Here is a 14484-nt window from a genome sequence, read left to right on the forward strand (position 1 = left end):
TCTGTGATGTAGGTATGATGTACCTGGGGGTGGTGGTCTGGAGCTACACCCCTTCTGTGATGTATGTGTTACGATATGGATGCAATGCAGCTGCAAAGTGCTAGCTTGAAAAGTAAACATGATGAGAATCATGCCCGTGGGAATCAGAGGGACAGTCAATTCACAGTGCGAAGCACCGGAATTAGCTTAGAGTGTAATATGAGCTCTTCCGTTTGTTCCTGTCCAGGAAGTGTTTGTCTCTAGACTGCTGGAGCTTGAAGAGAGCAGTCATGTTTTTTGTAATGCTGCAAAGACAGAAATAAAGGCATGTAAATACGTTTCTGTCTATCTCTTTCCCCTGCCCGGGGTGGGGGGGGGCAGGAAAGAGGGGTGTGTTCTTCTCACGCTGAGAAGGATCGCCTATTGCGACCTAGCCTGGATCTTGCTGGGGAATGCAGCCAGGGAGGTCAACAGGGAATCATGCCAGGTGCCTGGGAGAGTTGCCAGTTTCTCCTGATATGGACTTGATTCCCGACAGTATGTATGATGTTTCTGGAGGTGGTCTTGATCTACAGGGTGGCAATTTCAAAAGTCTATATAAGGGCTTGCACACCTTTGGTGTGGGTTCCTCCTCCCTCCTGCGTGTGGTGAGTGAGGACCCTGTTGCACAGATCAATAAAGATCAGGCTTACTAGCTGCTTTGCTTCTCAATATTCTCTGGTTGGCCTCTGTTATTTTCTCCTACCAATAGGGAACCTACACTCTATATGGGCTCTTGGATACCCCATAAGGGGAAAGGGCAGATTTTGTTTACAACAATGCAAAGTGCTGAGAAACTGAAACAGATGGATTTGTGCATAGGGTTAGGATCATAGTTCATTGCTGGAGTAGGGTGGGTGGGTATCTTATTTTAGGAACTCATTGGCTCTGAAGCAATAGCTAGAATATATTCCCAGTAGCCAACTGATTAAAAACTAAAGGCATGGGGATTTATTATTGTTATTATTATTTGTCAAGAAGAGATCTTTGAGCACAGGCTACAATCATGTTTCAACACGACATTTTACGCTACTAAATATAATTTCCCCACAGGAGTTTTGCTGAAATGTGCTGAGAAAGGAGCATTTCATAAGGAGAGGGGGTGGGGGGAAGAGAGAAATAATTCCATTCATGGAGTCACGCGCTTGAGAGCCGTTTCCACTCTTTCGGTGCTTGTACGGGGTCCATGTGCATCCCAGCTGTCATAGTCCTGATCTAACCTTTAACCTTCCCACCACAAAGCTGTTATACAAAGCGTGAGTATGATTAATTCAGGAGTTTGCAGGTGTATATTTCATAGTTTTCAGCTTGTTTTGATGGCACAATACACCAGCAGTCACTGTCAATTTCATGTCCAGGTCAAATGGCACAGATAGACGGTTCTGCTGCATATTATATAAATATAATTTTACTTTTGCAATCATTTTAATATTATTGTAATTATTCACAATGCATCGGCAATATTTCCTGAATCTCATTACGGTATAGAATTTTAGTCGTGCTATTTGTCGTTTGTGTTAAAATGCACATTCAGCATAGACTGAGAACCTCTACTTTCTTAAGTTTACAGTTTTAAAAAATTGTTGATGTGTGAGTTTTCTGGTCTTCCTTGATACATGCACACAATAGCTACTAAAGTTTAAAAGGTTTTGCAAAAGCTGACCCGTGTCAGTTTATTGCTCATAATTTCCTTCTTGTCTACACGTGACAGAAATTCCCTTTAAAAAAGGGAAACGTTGACAGCTATGCCAGCAGAGTGCTTCTTATGTCCTTAAAGGTAAGGTAAAGGGACCCCTGACCATTAGGTCCAGTCGTGGCCAACTCTGGGGTTGTGGCGCTCATCTCGCTTTATTGGCCGAGGTAGCCAGCATACAGCTTCCGGGTCACGTGGCCAGCATGACTAAGCCGCTTCTGGTGAACCAGAGCAGCGCACGGAAACGCTTCCCGCCAGAGCAGTACCTATTTATCTACTTGCACTTTGACGTGCTTTCGAACTGTTAGGTTGGCAGGAGCTGGGACTCAACAGCGGGAGCTCACCCCGTCGCGGGGATTCGAACCACCAATTCTGATCAGCAAGTCCTAGGCTCTGTGGTTTAACCCACAGCGCCACCCATGTCCCTTTCTTATCTCCTTATCTTATGTCCCTTTCTTATGTCCTTATGCGCTTACAAATCAAGCACCATGAAGCAGAACACTTAGGTTCAATTGCCTGCCGTGCTTAGACAAACCCTGTTTTGCAATTAAACTAGTTTTAAGACTGCAGTCGTATACACTCTTTCCTGGGAGTAAGCACCACTGAACACAGTGGGACGCCTTGTGAGTAAACAGGTAAAGTAGTGTGCTATAAATCTTCCTCATAACCCTCCTTCCCTCCCTCCCATTCTGATCTAGCAGCATTCTGTTGAAACTGAAATGGACAAGCAGTTGTGGGGGAGGAACGAGAAATAATGTTCCCACTTAAGCGTTTGGTTGCATGTTAATCTGAGGTATGAGCATGACAGCAGGAATAGCTTAATAGACCATAACTTGAGCGAATGGTTACTGAATGCACATGGAGAATCCATATCACATATGTCTATCCATGGAGCAAGACACCTGGGTTGCAATTCCACCAGGAATGCACTATGACTGGCTCTCTGTGTGCGCGGTAAAGTGTGTAGGCAGAGGGCTTAAAGGCTTGCTGTTGTATACATTCAAAAAAGAAAATATAAAGGGGGAAGCAGCAGTGTGTTTTAAGGGGAAAGAATTGTGTTGCCACTCTGGAAGTCACATTGCCACTTCGTTGCTGGTCTGGCAACACTGGGTGGGAGACAAGCTAGAACTATGCATAAAAACAAATAAATGCATAAGATGAATTATACAGTGAACGCTTGGGTTGCGAATGTGATGCGTGCGGGATGCACGTTTGCAACCTGCAGCAGTTGCAACCCGCAGCGGCACATCTGTGCATGCGTGAGTTGCGATTCGGCGCTTCTGTGCATGCGCAAAGCACGACTTAGCGCTTCTGCGCATGCGCGACTGCTGAAACCCAGAAGTAACCCGTTCTGGTACTTCCAGGTTTTGGCGGTCCGTAACCTGAAAAAACGCAACTTGAAGTGTCTGTAACCTGAGGTATGACTGTATGGCCGCAGTCATTGCCCTTGTTAAGGGTGTTTCAGCTGAGCTGCATCCTGCTGTTTTAATGAGAAATCAGGGGGAAGTCGTAGGTACAGTTAGAAAAACAGGTGGACGGGCTGAACTGAAACTTTAATTCATGTGTGAGATGTATGTTTGAGGGCAGCCTGGGTCAAAGCTGGGGTAGACAGAAGAAGAAAAATGGCTTGTCCTGAATAACTTGAATATTTGATGCGTGACTTTGTGATGCTAACAGGCAATCTCCATTTTTTCTTCCATAGGCTTTGCTGACGTGGTTTTTCCGGAAAGATCTCCCCATTTGTACTGTGTCTTTTGGGGAAGAGGTTGTGGTGTTAGGCCAAAGGAGACATCTAGTATGCAATTTTGTCTAATAGTAGGGGTTTTTTTAAAAAAACAACAACAACCCCAAAACAAATCCAAAACATTTGTTTGTGGCCCATGTTACTCCATGGGCATTTATAAAGGTGTTCCCCCACATATGCTCCGTGTGGACCTGTCGTGAGAGAAGGTGGAGGAGAAGGAGGAGAGCCGAAATGCAACCACCTGGCTGAGCTGCAGCATTTTGGTTGGTCCTACTGCCAGCACTGAAGGGACGCGGGTGGCGCTGTGGGTTAAACCACAGAGCCTAGGACTTGCCGATCAGAAGGTCGGCGGTTCGAATCCCCGCAACGGGGTGAGCTCCCGTTGCTCGGTCCCAGCTCCTGCCAACCTAGCAGTTCGAAAGCACGTCAAAGTGCAAGTAGATAAATAGGTGCCGCTCCGGCGGGAAGATAAACGGCGTTTCTGTGCACTGCTCTGGTTCGCCAGAAGCGGCTTAGTCATGCTGGCCACATGACCCGGAAGCTGTATGCTGGCTCCCTCGGCCAATAAAGCGAGATGAGCGCCGCAACCCCCGAGTTGGCCATGACTGGAGCTAATGGTCAGGGGTCCCTTTACCTTTACCTTACTGCCAGTGCCAGCATCTCCCTGCCTGGTGAGTCAAGGTGACTGAGAGTCAGAGAGGTTGAAAGCCACTGTCTGCTGTGTCTTGTTGCATAGGGATGCTCACAATGCAGCCTGGTCCATTTGAAGCACTGCCTCACCAACCTCTATCTACCCTCAGCCAACCTCCACCTGTCTACATTTCTGCTTATAACCCATCTAGAGTCAGGGTCAGTTTCCTCTTCCTTTGTCTCTGTGATGCCCTTGTAGAACTCGACATTGAGGAGGGAAGGGGCCGTAGCTCAGTGGTAGAGCAGCTGCTTTCCATTCAGGAGGTCCCAGGTTCAATCCCTAGCATTGGATGCTCCCTTGCCTTAAACCAGGCATAGGCAAACTCGCCCTCCAGATGTTTTGGGACTACAACTCCCATCATCCCTGACCACTGGTCCTGTTAGCTAGGGCTGATGGGAGCTGTAGTCCCAAAACATCTGGAGGGCCAAGTTTGCCTATGCCTGCTAAACACCAGAGAGTCAATCCATATAGATAATACTGAACTAGTTGGACCAAGCATCTGAACTGGAATAAGTCAGCATCCTGTAAGGAAGACAAAACTAGAATTAGTGGGCACTGCCTGCCATTGGCTCTGCCATTGCCCACTGCTGGCCTCCAGGCTTTCCATTTTACCAGTCCCACCAAGCACTGGGAGAGGGGATGGCTCAAGGAAGGGTAGCTCAGTAGTTTCAGGTTCCCCAGGTGGCCAGACCAGACAAAGCCAGCACCTTAGAAGGAAAGCAAGATTCAGCACCATGGAGAGTGCTTCTGCTCCTGAGTCCAGGCATTAAAGTTGTCTCAGTGAGGAGCAAATGGCTGAGTATTGTAGCAGGCCTAGGCTATCAGTGACTCGTGGCTCCATTCTCTCAGTGCTGCCTCCCGGTCAGTTAATTGGCAGCTGCTAGCTCCTTCGAGTTAATGAGGTCTGTAGTGTGGCTCTTGCTCTCTCCTCAGGGCCTTCTTGAGTCTCTGAGGAGTCTGTGGACCAGCCATCTGAGTCTGGCAGCTGAGGTGACTCCTCAGGGTTCGGAGGAGGGGTGGGGGACACAGACCCACAGGGGATGAATCAGGGTGCAGTGCGATCTTTTCCAAGCTACAGCTGCCTCTGAGGGTCTTGGATCTGTACACACACACACACACACACACACACACACCAATTGAAGTATGTCCTCTTCAGCACTTTAGCAATTTGAGGTTCGGTTGTTTAATCTATTGGTTAACTCAAAGGTTGCCAAGCTTTTTGGAACAGTGAGCACATTTTGAATTTTGGGAGTTATAAAATAGCAGCTATGGGTGGGGTGTGTGGCATAACACAAAATTAAAGAGACAGCCACCCAAACTACATTATACTTGCCATGGGAAGTCAGCTATGTCCTGCTGACTCTGACTGTGGAGATGGCACAATATTGCGCGCTCTCTCTCTCTCTCTCTCTCTCTCTCTCACACACACACACACACACTGTTGCTGTCTAATAGCAACAGAGAGCATTCCTCAGTACAAACCTTGGTTGTCGAATGTAATTTGTTCTGGAAGCCTGTTTGGCTTCCAAAATGTTTGACAACCAAGGGGCGGCTTCTGATTGGCTGCAGGAGCTTCCTGCACTCAAGCGGAAGCCGTGTCGGATGTTTGGCTTCCAAAAAACGTTCAAAAACCGGAACACGTCCGGGTTTTTGGCATTCGGGAGCCGAAACATTCCAAAACAGAGACGTTTGTGAACCCAGGTTTGACTGTATTAGGGAAAACCCATACTCACTCTCCATTTCACATAAATCACTTAGAAGGCACTTATACATTTTGGCCCATAACCATTTTTCTTGGAGGGCTAGAGACTTACATTTAAAAATGAAATGAAATGAAATGAAAACTCGAGTCTGGAGCACCTGCCCGGGGACACCACTGAAAGCATTCATGGATTGGCAACCCCTGGCTTAACTTGATTAACTGCCCATATTTGTTTATCTTTTGCAACAAAGTAATCTTTTCTTATAATTAGGATCAAAGGAGCAAGTTGATTCAGTTTGCATTCAAAGGCAAACTTACCAAATCTGAACTTTTCGAAACCATATGCAAAATGAAACAAAGCCATCCTTTGAAATTTTCTTCTCAGAATTTTGCAGTGAAGTTCTCCAGAAAAGCAATGTGTCCAAAAATACACGTACTGATTTAAAATGTGAGTAAAAATGCATGCATGGGTGAAAATAGCATTAAAAATGCATTTCATTAAGGGGAAATTGTGTTGCAAAAAATGTGTATATGAGGCAAAATTGCATACAAACGTCTGTATATTTGGAGAAATTAGCTCTGAAATGCTGATTTTCATTGGGATTTTTCCCCCTTAAAAATTCTCAGACTGAGGCAGAAATGGGGAGAACTGAATTTAAGATTGGAAAAATCAGAAACAAAGAGAACCTTAAATTGACAGATTCTCCGAATCCTACCTGTGAGTAGGCTGAATTCAAGAAGCTTCCCTCATAATCAGATGCCATAAGATTGGACAAAGAAAGGAAAACAGCATGGATGATCCTCCAGATTCTATTGGGTCCCTCCAGGCTCCATATTCTAGCACCTGAGAGAATGGCAGTCTTAAAATAAAAATGGGAAAGTTTCTCTTTTTGGCATAGCTTCACTTGCAGAGACATTTCATATCTTGAGCTAAACTCTTTTATCCGTCTGCCTTGGGATTCTTCCTTTGATGTGGAGGCAGAAACCAGGGCGGCCCTTCTCTTTGTGCATCAGTTAAGCCTCTCACTTCCATGTGTGAAATACCTGTGGGTTAGCTATTATGATTGCTAGGGAGTGTGGGGTTATGTAAAAGAAATAAGCAAACAGACGACTGCTTGGAAGATTGGAAGGAGAAGCAGCTATTAAATTACAGAGGTTAGAGGTGCATTAGTCTGCTGCAGCAGAAGCAACGAAAGCTTGAATAATTTTATTAAACTCTGTCCACAAGAGTGTTGAGAGTGGCTAAGAGGCCCCTATTCCCCTAACAGAACTACAGTTCCCAGAGTTCCCTGGCAAGAGGGGTTGACTGTCAAAACCACTCTAGGGTAAGGTAAAGGTAAATGACCCCCGGACGGTTGAGTCCAGTCAAAGGTGACTATGGGGTGCGGTGCTCATCCTGCTTTAGACCAAGGAAGCTGGCGTTTGTCCGCAGAAAGCTTTCCAGGTCATGTGGCCAGCAGGAATAAACCGCTTCTGGCAAAACGTGACACCATGATGGAAGTCAGAGCACACAGAAACACGTTTACCTTCCCGCCACAGCGGTACCTATTTATCTACTCGCACTGGTGTGCTTTCGAACTGCTAAGTTGGCAGGAGCTGGGACAGAGCAATGGGAGCTCACCCCGTTGTGGGGATTCGAACGGCCAACCTTCCGATCGGCAAGCCCAAGAGGCTCAGTGGTTTAGACCACAGCGCCACCTGTGTCCCTCATCACTAGGAACTGCAGCTCCAGGAGGAAAATCCAAGATCTCCTAACAACTCTTAGCAGCTTTAATGAACTATAGCTCCCAGGATTCTTTTGGGGAAGCCATGACTGTTGAAGTGGTACAACAGGACTTTAAATGTATGGTGCAGATGGAGCCTGAGAGAAGACATAAATCTAAGATTCCCATATCCAAACCAAACACTGCAGTCCAGCCTTGGTATCTTGGGCTCAGGGAATCTGTGGATCACGACGTCCCAAACTTGGGTCTCCAACTGTTTTTGAACTACAATGACCATCATCCCTTGCTTGCAGGACCAGTGGTCAGGGATGATGGGAGCTGTAGTCCAAAAACAGATGGAGACCCAAGTTTGGGAAATCCTGCCGGGGATCAATAGTGATGCTCAGGCCCAGAAACATCTTTGTTGTCACCACTGGCCTTCAAGTCTCTGACTGAGTTACTGCTCTATTCTGGGATCATGATTCTACCACACTGTAATCTAGGCAACTTCTAGAATTCTTGATCTCAAAAGTTGGCGATGCCCACTAAGGTTACACGTGTGATATATATATGGCAACATTTTGGTGGTGATACCCATCAATGGCTTATTGGCCAGTGTAGTTCAATAGACCTTTCATGTCAAGAGGCACTATGCCTTTATGTAGCAAACACTGCCCCAGTTGTGAGCTTTGGGGAACATCTGGCTGGCTGATGTTGGCAGCCAAATATTGTGATTAGGGTGACCTTTGACCTTCTCCAGCTGGTGCCATGCAACCTCTTAGGCTTGAAAGCTAACAGCATCACATATCCAGAGTGCTAATTCTAGAAACCGATTCCTCAGGGGAGTTTTGCCTGGATGCACTCAGAAGAAAATTATTGTATATTTTTTATTAACACATAGAAAATTCTGAAGAAAATACAAAATGGTATTACTTTCAGGGGAACAGTGAAAAAACAAACCTAAAGAATTGGGCGCTACAGCTTTCATTTACGACAAAGGCTTCTTTCATTTTTTATATAAAAACAAAAACAAAACCCCAAATTTTATTAAGATTAAGCAAGCACATTTATACAGCAATGAAAACAAAATAGAGCTTGAAATAAATGGAAATATTGTTAATGGGTGTTAACCCTGAGCCCGGTTATACTGACTTCAGTAGGGTGACACAACCTAGCCGCATCAAGGCTGAAGCCTGTTGGTTTTGACCACCTTGTAGTGACCAAGGGTGGTGTTCAACTATGTCCTATTCAGAACAGATCCATTACCAAACCTACATTAGTCATGCCTATTAACCCCAATGGGTCTACACTGAGTAGGACTAGCATTGCATACCACCCCAGGCTCCCCGCAGTCCGCTTTCTATCGAAACAAGTATTCCAACATGAAAAGTAAATGACACAGTTCAGTTGCAAAACCGAAAAAAAGTAGTCTTATTTCTGCTGCAAAATAGCATCGGACACAAATGTTTTCTGGGCAATAGTTTCATTATTGCATCCATCTAGCAGAAAACATGGCATAGCACTAAAAAAAATGCACTCATTTCCATTTGCTCTCTCTACCTTTCCGTCAAACTGCTCATGAGATGTTTATAGCTGTGGATGTGGCAGCGCTGAGTATATGCTAAAGCTCTCTCTCTCTCTCTCTCTCACACACACACACACACCAGGTGCTAATCCTGAACCTCCTAGGCTATAAGATCTAGCAAAAACTGGGCACATTCAGCTTCCTGGGTCACCCACTAAGCTGAATGCAGTCCACCAGCTTTGCCAGGTGTTTATAGGCCAGGATTGGCATTAACACCTGGGATCACCAGGCAGCTGCCAGTGACCAAATGTCAGCAGGGCCCATGCTGTGGGTGCTTGACCCACCTGCTCACCTGGCACCAGTCGTGTCACTCTCAGGCTTTGTGGGAAATCAAAACTGTGCCTTCCCAGACTCAGCCCAGCAAGTTCACATCTGGGGACCCAAAAAATGTAGGTCCTCCAAAGGATGGGGAGCTCTTAAGCTGGTTCAGTGCTTAAAGACAGCAAGATAGGTTTACAGAGTCTAAAACAGCAAGATAGGTTTACAGAGTCTCTGGTAGGCTGCCAAACAGGCCTGCTTTGAAACTAACACATGGGAATACTGTTTGCAGGACCCTCAAAGTGGCCACTCCATCCAGGGCTCATTCATAGAAATGTATCTTGATCTACTGGTACCTGCTATCCTCAAGATGCTTCCTTTGTACCCAAATGCTGCACCATGAAGCCAACCAGAAACACAATAAAACGCTCCATGGGTGAGCTTTTAGCCTGTTGTGGCTGATCAATCATCTGGGTATGTCCCAGAGCAGTTGGAAACAGCTCCAGTGTCAGGCTGATCAATTGTCTACTCTAGCTGCACCACCACATCAGACTGGACCATGCTGAAAAGCTAAAAAATGGTTGTTTCCCCATCTTTCTAACTTCACACAGTGGGTTTGGAATTCTTGTAGGGGGTCTAAACACACAGCATTAACTCCGTTTTCTGTTTTGTTTAATAGAGTTTAATAGAGTTGCGTTTATTTGTGAAGTCTCAACCTTAGTAAATCTAATGGTAAGCCACTTTCACAACCTTCTATTTCCCTCTGCTTTGCCACCATGTCGTGGTTTATTCCCTGCTCTCCCTTACGTAAGTATTCATGTTGCTGCAAAAACTGCACTGCTAACACACCCAACACACCCATACCCACATCCAAGGGTATTGTGCCAGCTGCACAAACAACCCTCCTCTCCCTCTCTCCTTCTCTCTCTATTTTGCTGACGTGGTTTTTCCGGAAAGATCTCCCCATTTGTACTGTGTCTTTTGGGGAATCCAGATAAGAATCAACCCAAGTTCTCTTGAAGAAGCGGCAGCTGGTTATCTGAATGGTCCCATATATATCTGAAACCGCCAGCCAGCACTTTGACATGGGAAATTCAGAATTCTGATGGCTTGCATAGCTAGAATCCTCCGTTTTAAATCAGTTGAAGATCCGCATCAGCTGTAAATCCGAAAACTAGTTTACTGTGTATAAAAACTGAACCTGGAGTGATCTCAGCCTGAATTCCAGCACATCAAACTGTGTCCATCAAATGTGGCACATCAGAGCAACACATATCGCCAATCTACTCTGTGATATGAAATTGTGCTACAAACTTTTTTGTGTAGAATAAATTAAACATTGAGACCCATGGACAGTTTTTCCTATTCACCCTACATACTAAGCCCAAGATTTCAATCTAAAGTTTTCAGTCACCAGCTAGCCAATAAAGCATCAAGACTAAAATTTAGCTAAACTGCAAACTCCAGGGGGAGAGGAACATCGTAGAAACCACAAAACACTCTTAAAACACTTTGGCATCGTATGTACAAAATGTGCAGTCAGTGTCATGCCTGGGTACCACAACAGATCAAAATTGGATTGAATGGGGAAAAATAATTTGAAAGGCTTAGTCAATAAAAATAAGTATTACCCCCCTAAGCTATTCAAAATGATTTCATCAAAGACATTAGCACACCATGTACACAAACACAGCAATGCTATGACATGATTACAAATTAAATATTTTTAAAGTGGTTTTTTTTAAATACAACGTAAGACCAATCAAATTAAGTGCACAGAACATAATGCAGAATACTGGTACGTACAGTGACAAGGATATTGAACAAAGTTATTATATTTATACTAAGCAATGCTTTAATATAAAAGAGAGTGTCAACAAAGCTAAATGGATTACTCTTCTTTATGTTGCAACAAAGACCAGCATTCTCCCCTTGGTGGCAAACAACTACATCAACAAAACATAATGACTTAGTTTCCCCAATCTCATGCTGTTTCCTGTAAAATGCTGGACAGTGCTGAGTAACACCCCCCTCCCGAATACCCAATGTAGCCATCAAAAAGTGCAATAAAAATACACACTGCATTTATAAAATGTCCTGTATGTGGTTCAAAAATCTTTGGAAGCATGTTATGACACGTTAGGCTGTACAAACTGATGCATTTCAGAGGCTCCCAAAGTTAACCAAGAGTCTTTTTAAAAAATAATAATAATCAAAGAGGGAATATTCTTTTCTTTTCTCAAGGCTGGTCCGTGTGTGTGTGTGTGTGTGTGTATCCCCAGACATGGAGTAGCTCAGAAGCAGGTTCCAAGACAGACCCATGAACTGCTGAGTGGCTTCTGGCGTCTGGAAGTTTACAGATCCATCTTGGAGCCAGCCTCATTATTCATTTAGACAAGAATTTTACATGTCTTTTCTAGAACTGGGACCTTTTGTTCTTTTCCTTTCTTCAAATGTTGTAAAAATAATGGACAACCCACAGTGGAAGAAAACCCTACAATACGTCTTCAAGTAAAATAGCTCCTGAAATCAAGAACTCCAGAATCATATGCTACATTTTCCTAAAACCTCTATTTTAGTTTCTGGCATTCAATAATAAATTACATGGGAAACACCACATTTATTTAATACTGCAAAGTCAGCCTCGGAGCAGAGACGCGTGTTAAACAAGCATGGCGCTGTTGCTGAAAATGACGTCCGTGCATTTAGTTTCCCCTCCATATCCCCTTGGTTGCCACTGGGAAGAGGTGTTGAAAATGCAACAGAATGACAGTATGACATGGATAAAGAGAGGAACGCGTGGACTTCCAGATGTTGTGGACTCCATCTCCCATCATTCCTACCAGCATGGCCAATAGCCAGGTATGATGCAAGTTGCAGTCTAACCACATCTTGAGCGTCAAAGGTTCATCATCCCTGGGTTAATTTTTTTTATTACTCCTTGGGGAGAGAAAGGGAAAACTGGACATGGCGCTCCCATTTTCAAAAACAGCTTTGTGTTTTCTTTTGTAATGTGTAGCCCAGCCTTCACACTACGATGTTAGACAGAGGTGTGGAAAAAGCCCCATCATGGCATTATGGCATGGGCTAAGTGGGGAACCTGTATGTCTCTCAAGATGTTGTGGCACTCCAAACTCCCATCAGCCTCAGGGAATTATGGGAATTGGAGTTTAACAGCATCTGGAGGGCCACAGGTTCCCGATCCTTGATCTCAGGATAGAAACGACAGCGTTAAAAACCCTCCAGTTCAACCATTGGGCTCACCCAGCAGTTCCCACCCATCCCTCCACATTGATCTTGTAAACGAAACATTGGAATAGTGTCTTCACTGTCTCATATTGCAAACCATCAAGAGTACCTTTATTATGACTCCTGATCCTCTCTTTTTTTAAAGTGTGTATCTACATTTAAGTGAAAAACTCAGGTTAGTGTTGTCGGTGTGCCCTATTTTGCTCGGTGAAAACACATACTGTGTAAACGGAAGCAGAACGTGGCCCTGTGTTTTCAGTGTGCACTGTGGAAGAAAGCACCCTGGAAGAAAACGAAACAAAGGGAAACCTCACTCTTACACTTTTCTTTTTAAAGTTGAAATGATGACTCTTAACCAAACAGAAGCTGCTGCCCAACAGCGAGATGTTACTGGGGGCTACCTGTTGACCTGACCAAGCTCTTGTGTAAATTGGGGTTTTGACTGTGCCGGTTTCTGCTGCGCACGGAAGAAAACATTGTATTGCAACCTGGGACTTTGCATTGGTGGAGCTGGCGGAGATGGACTGTTTTGTAATGGGCCCTGAAAGTTCCTTTATTACTGTAGCTTTTTTGGCATATGTGGCAGGTTATTGGCAAACTGGAAGGTATGTTTGAGAAACTCTCGTTAGTCTTCTCCATCAGAGAACAGTCTTGGTAGAGGTCTTCATTCGGGATCAAAGGTGGACTTTCACAGCTTTCGTCACTGTCCTCCAAAACCCCAGGACCTTCTTCATTGTCTCCGTCAGAATCCCAAGAGGAATGAGCACTGCCCTCCGACTTGATGCTGGACGTTGTGCTTAAATCCAGAACGGCCCCATCGTTTACCAGGTCATACTGGTAGCTCTCGGGGCAGGCCTCTCCCATCTTGCTCATTGGGAAAACCAGGCTGCCAGTCCTGTTCATCCCTTTGAAGATGACCGAAGTTTGCTGCCCAACGTGTCCTATCAAAGAGTCGTCTGGGCAAATCTCTTTCGCCATATCCTTCAAGAGGTACGTTGCATTGAAATGGTGGTTCTTGATTTCCAAGGGATCTTTGGTCAAAAGCTTATGGTGAAGGTTTAGATTGGAGCTATGTCTGGAGAAAGAAGATCAGGGATGCTGTTAGAATCAAGGAGGAGAAGCAACTCAACAGTCAACACTTGAGCACAAACTCTGAATGTGAGCATTGTCCCAGCGTGGATACCACCCCTCACCCAAGTGATGAATGCTGTAACAGTAATGTAACAACGGTGTGGAGATAGAGGCACCTTCATTGGGGGCAACTGGGATAAGGGTACTAAATGGGCATCCAAGAGCATGTAATATATTGGTATGTCCCACAGAGGAACTAACGGTCTTCAAACAAAAACATCCTGAAGGTCCCAGGCCACAGAGAGGTTAGACTGGCCTCAACTAGAGCCAGGGCTTTTTCGGCTGTGGCTCCAATCTAGTGGAACGCTCTGTCACAAGAGACTAGGGCCCTGTGGGACTTGACATCTTTCCGCAGGGCCTGCAAGACAGAGCTGTTCCACCAGGCCTTTGGCCAGGGCACAGCCTGACTCCCTCCTCTGGCAATCTTCACAGAACTTTGGCCCAATGGTTGCCATCAATTTGATTTGAATTACTTTTAGAATGAAATGATTTTAGAATGTTGTACTATTTTATTGTTGTTAGCCGCCCTGAGCCCGGCTTTGGCTGGGGAGGACAAGATATAAATAAAATTTATTATTATTATTAGGATGACCTGAGTGTCTCATCATGGCACTGCAGTCATTTCTCTTTGTTCAGGCTTGTGGGAAAGGTGAGGTGAGGATTGGATTTTTTCTGTTGCTGCTGTTTCATTTGCATGGAATTTATGTTGG

General features: G+C 44.9%; 1 protein-coding gene across 2 annotated transcripts in view; it reads right to left on the reverse strand.

The window, feature by feature from the left end:
* Positions 1–11100: 11100 nt before the first annotated feature.
* BNC1 (basonuclin zinc finger protein 1) overlaps positions 11101–14484 on the reverse strand; it is a 34685-nt gene continuing 31301 nt past the window's right edge. For both annotated transcript variants that reach the window (XM_079954224.1, XM_079954223.1), the window contains exon 5: positions 11101–13718. In XM_079954224.1, the coding sequence (XP_079810350.1) occupies positions 13031–13718 (688 nt within the window). In that variant the 3' untranslated portion in view covers positions 11101–13030. The remainder of the gene's footprint in view (positions 13719–14484) is intronic.

This window comes from Podarcis cretensis (assembly GCF_951804945.1).
Source record: "Podarcis cretensis genome assembly, chromosome: 14".
NCBI classification, from domain to species: Eukaryota; Metazoa; Chordata; class Lepidosauria; order Squamata; family Lacertidae; genus Podarcis; species Podarcis cretensis.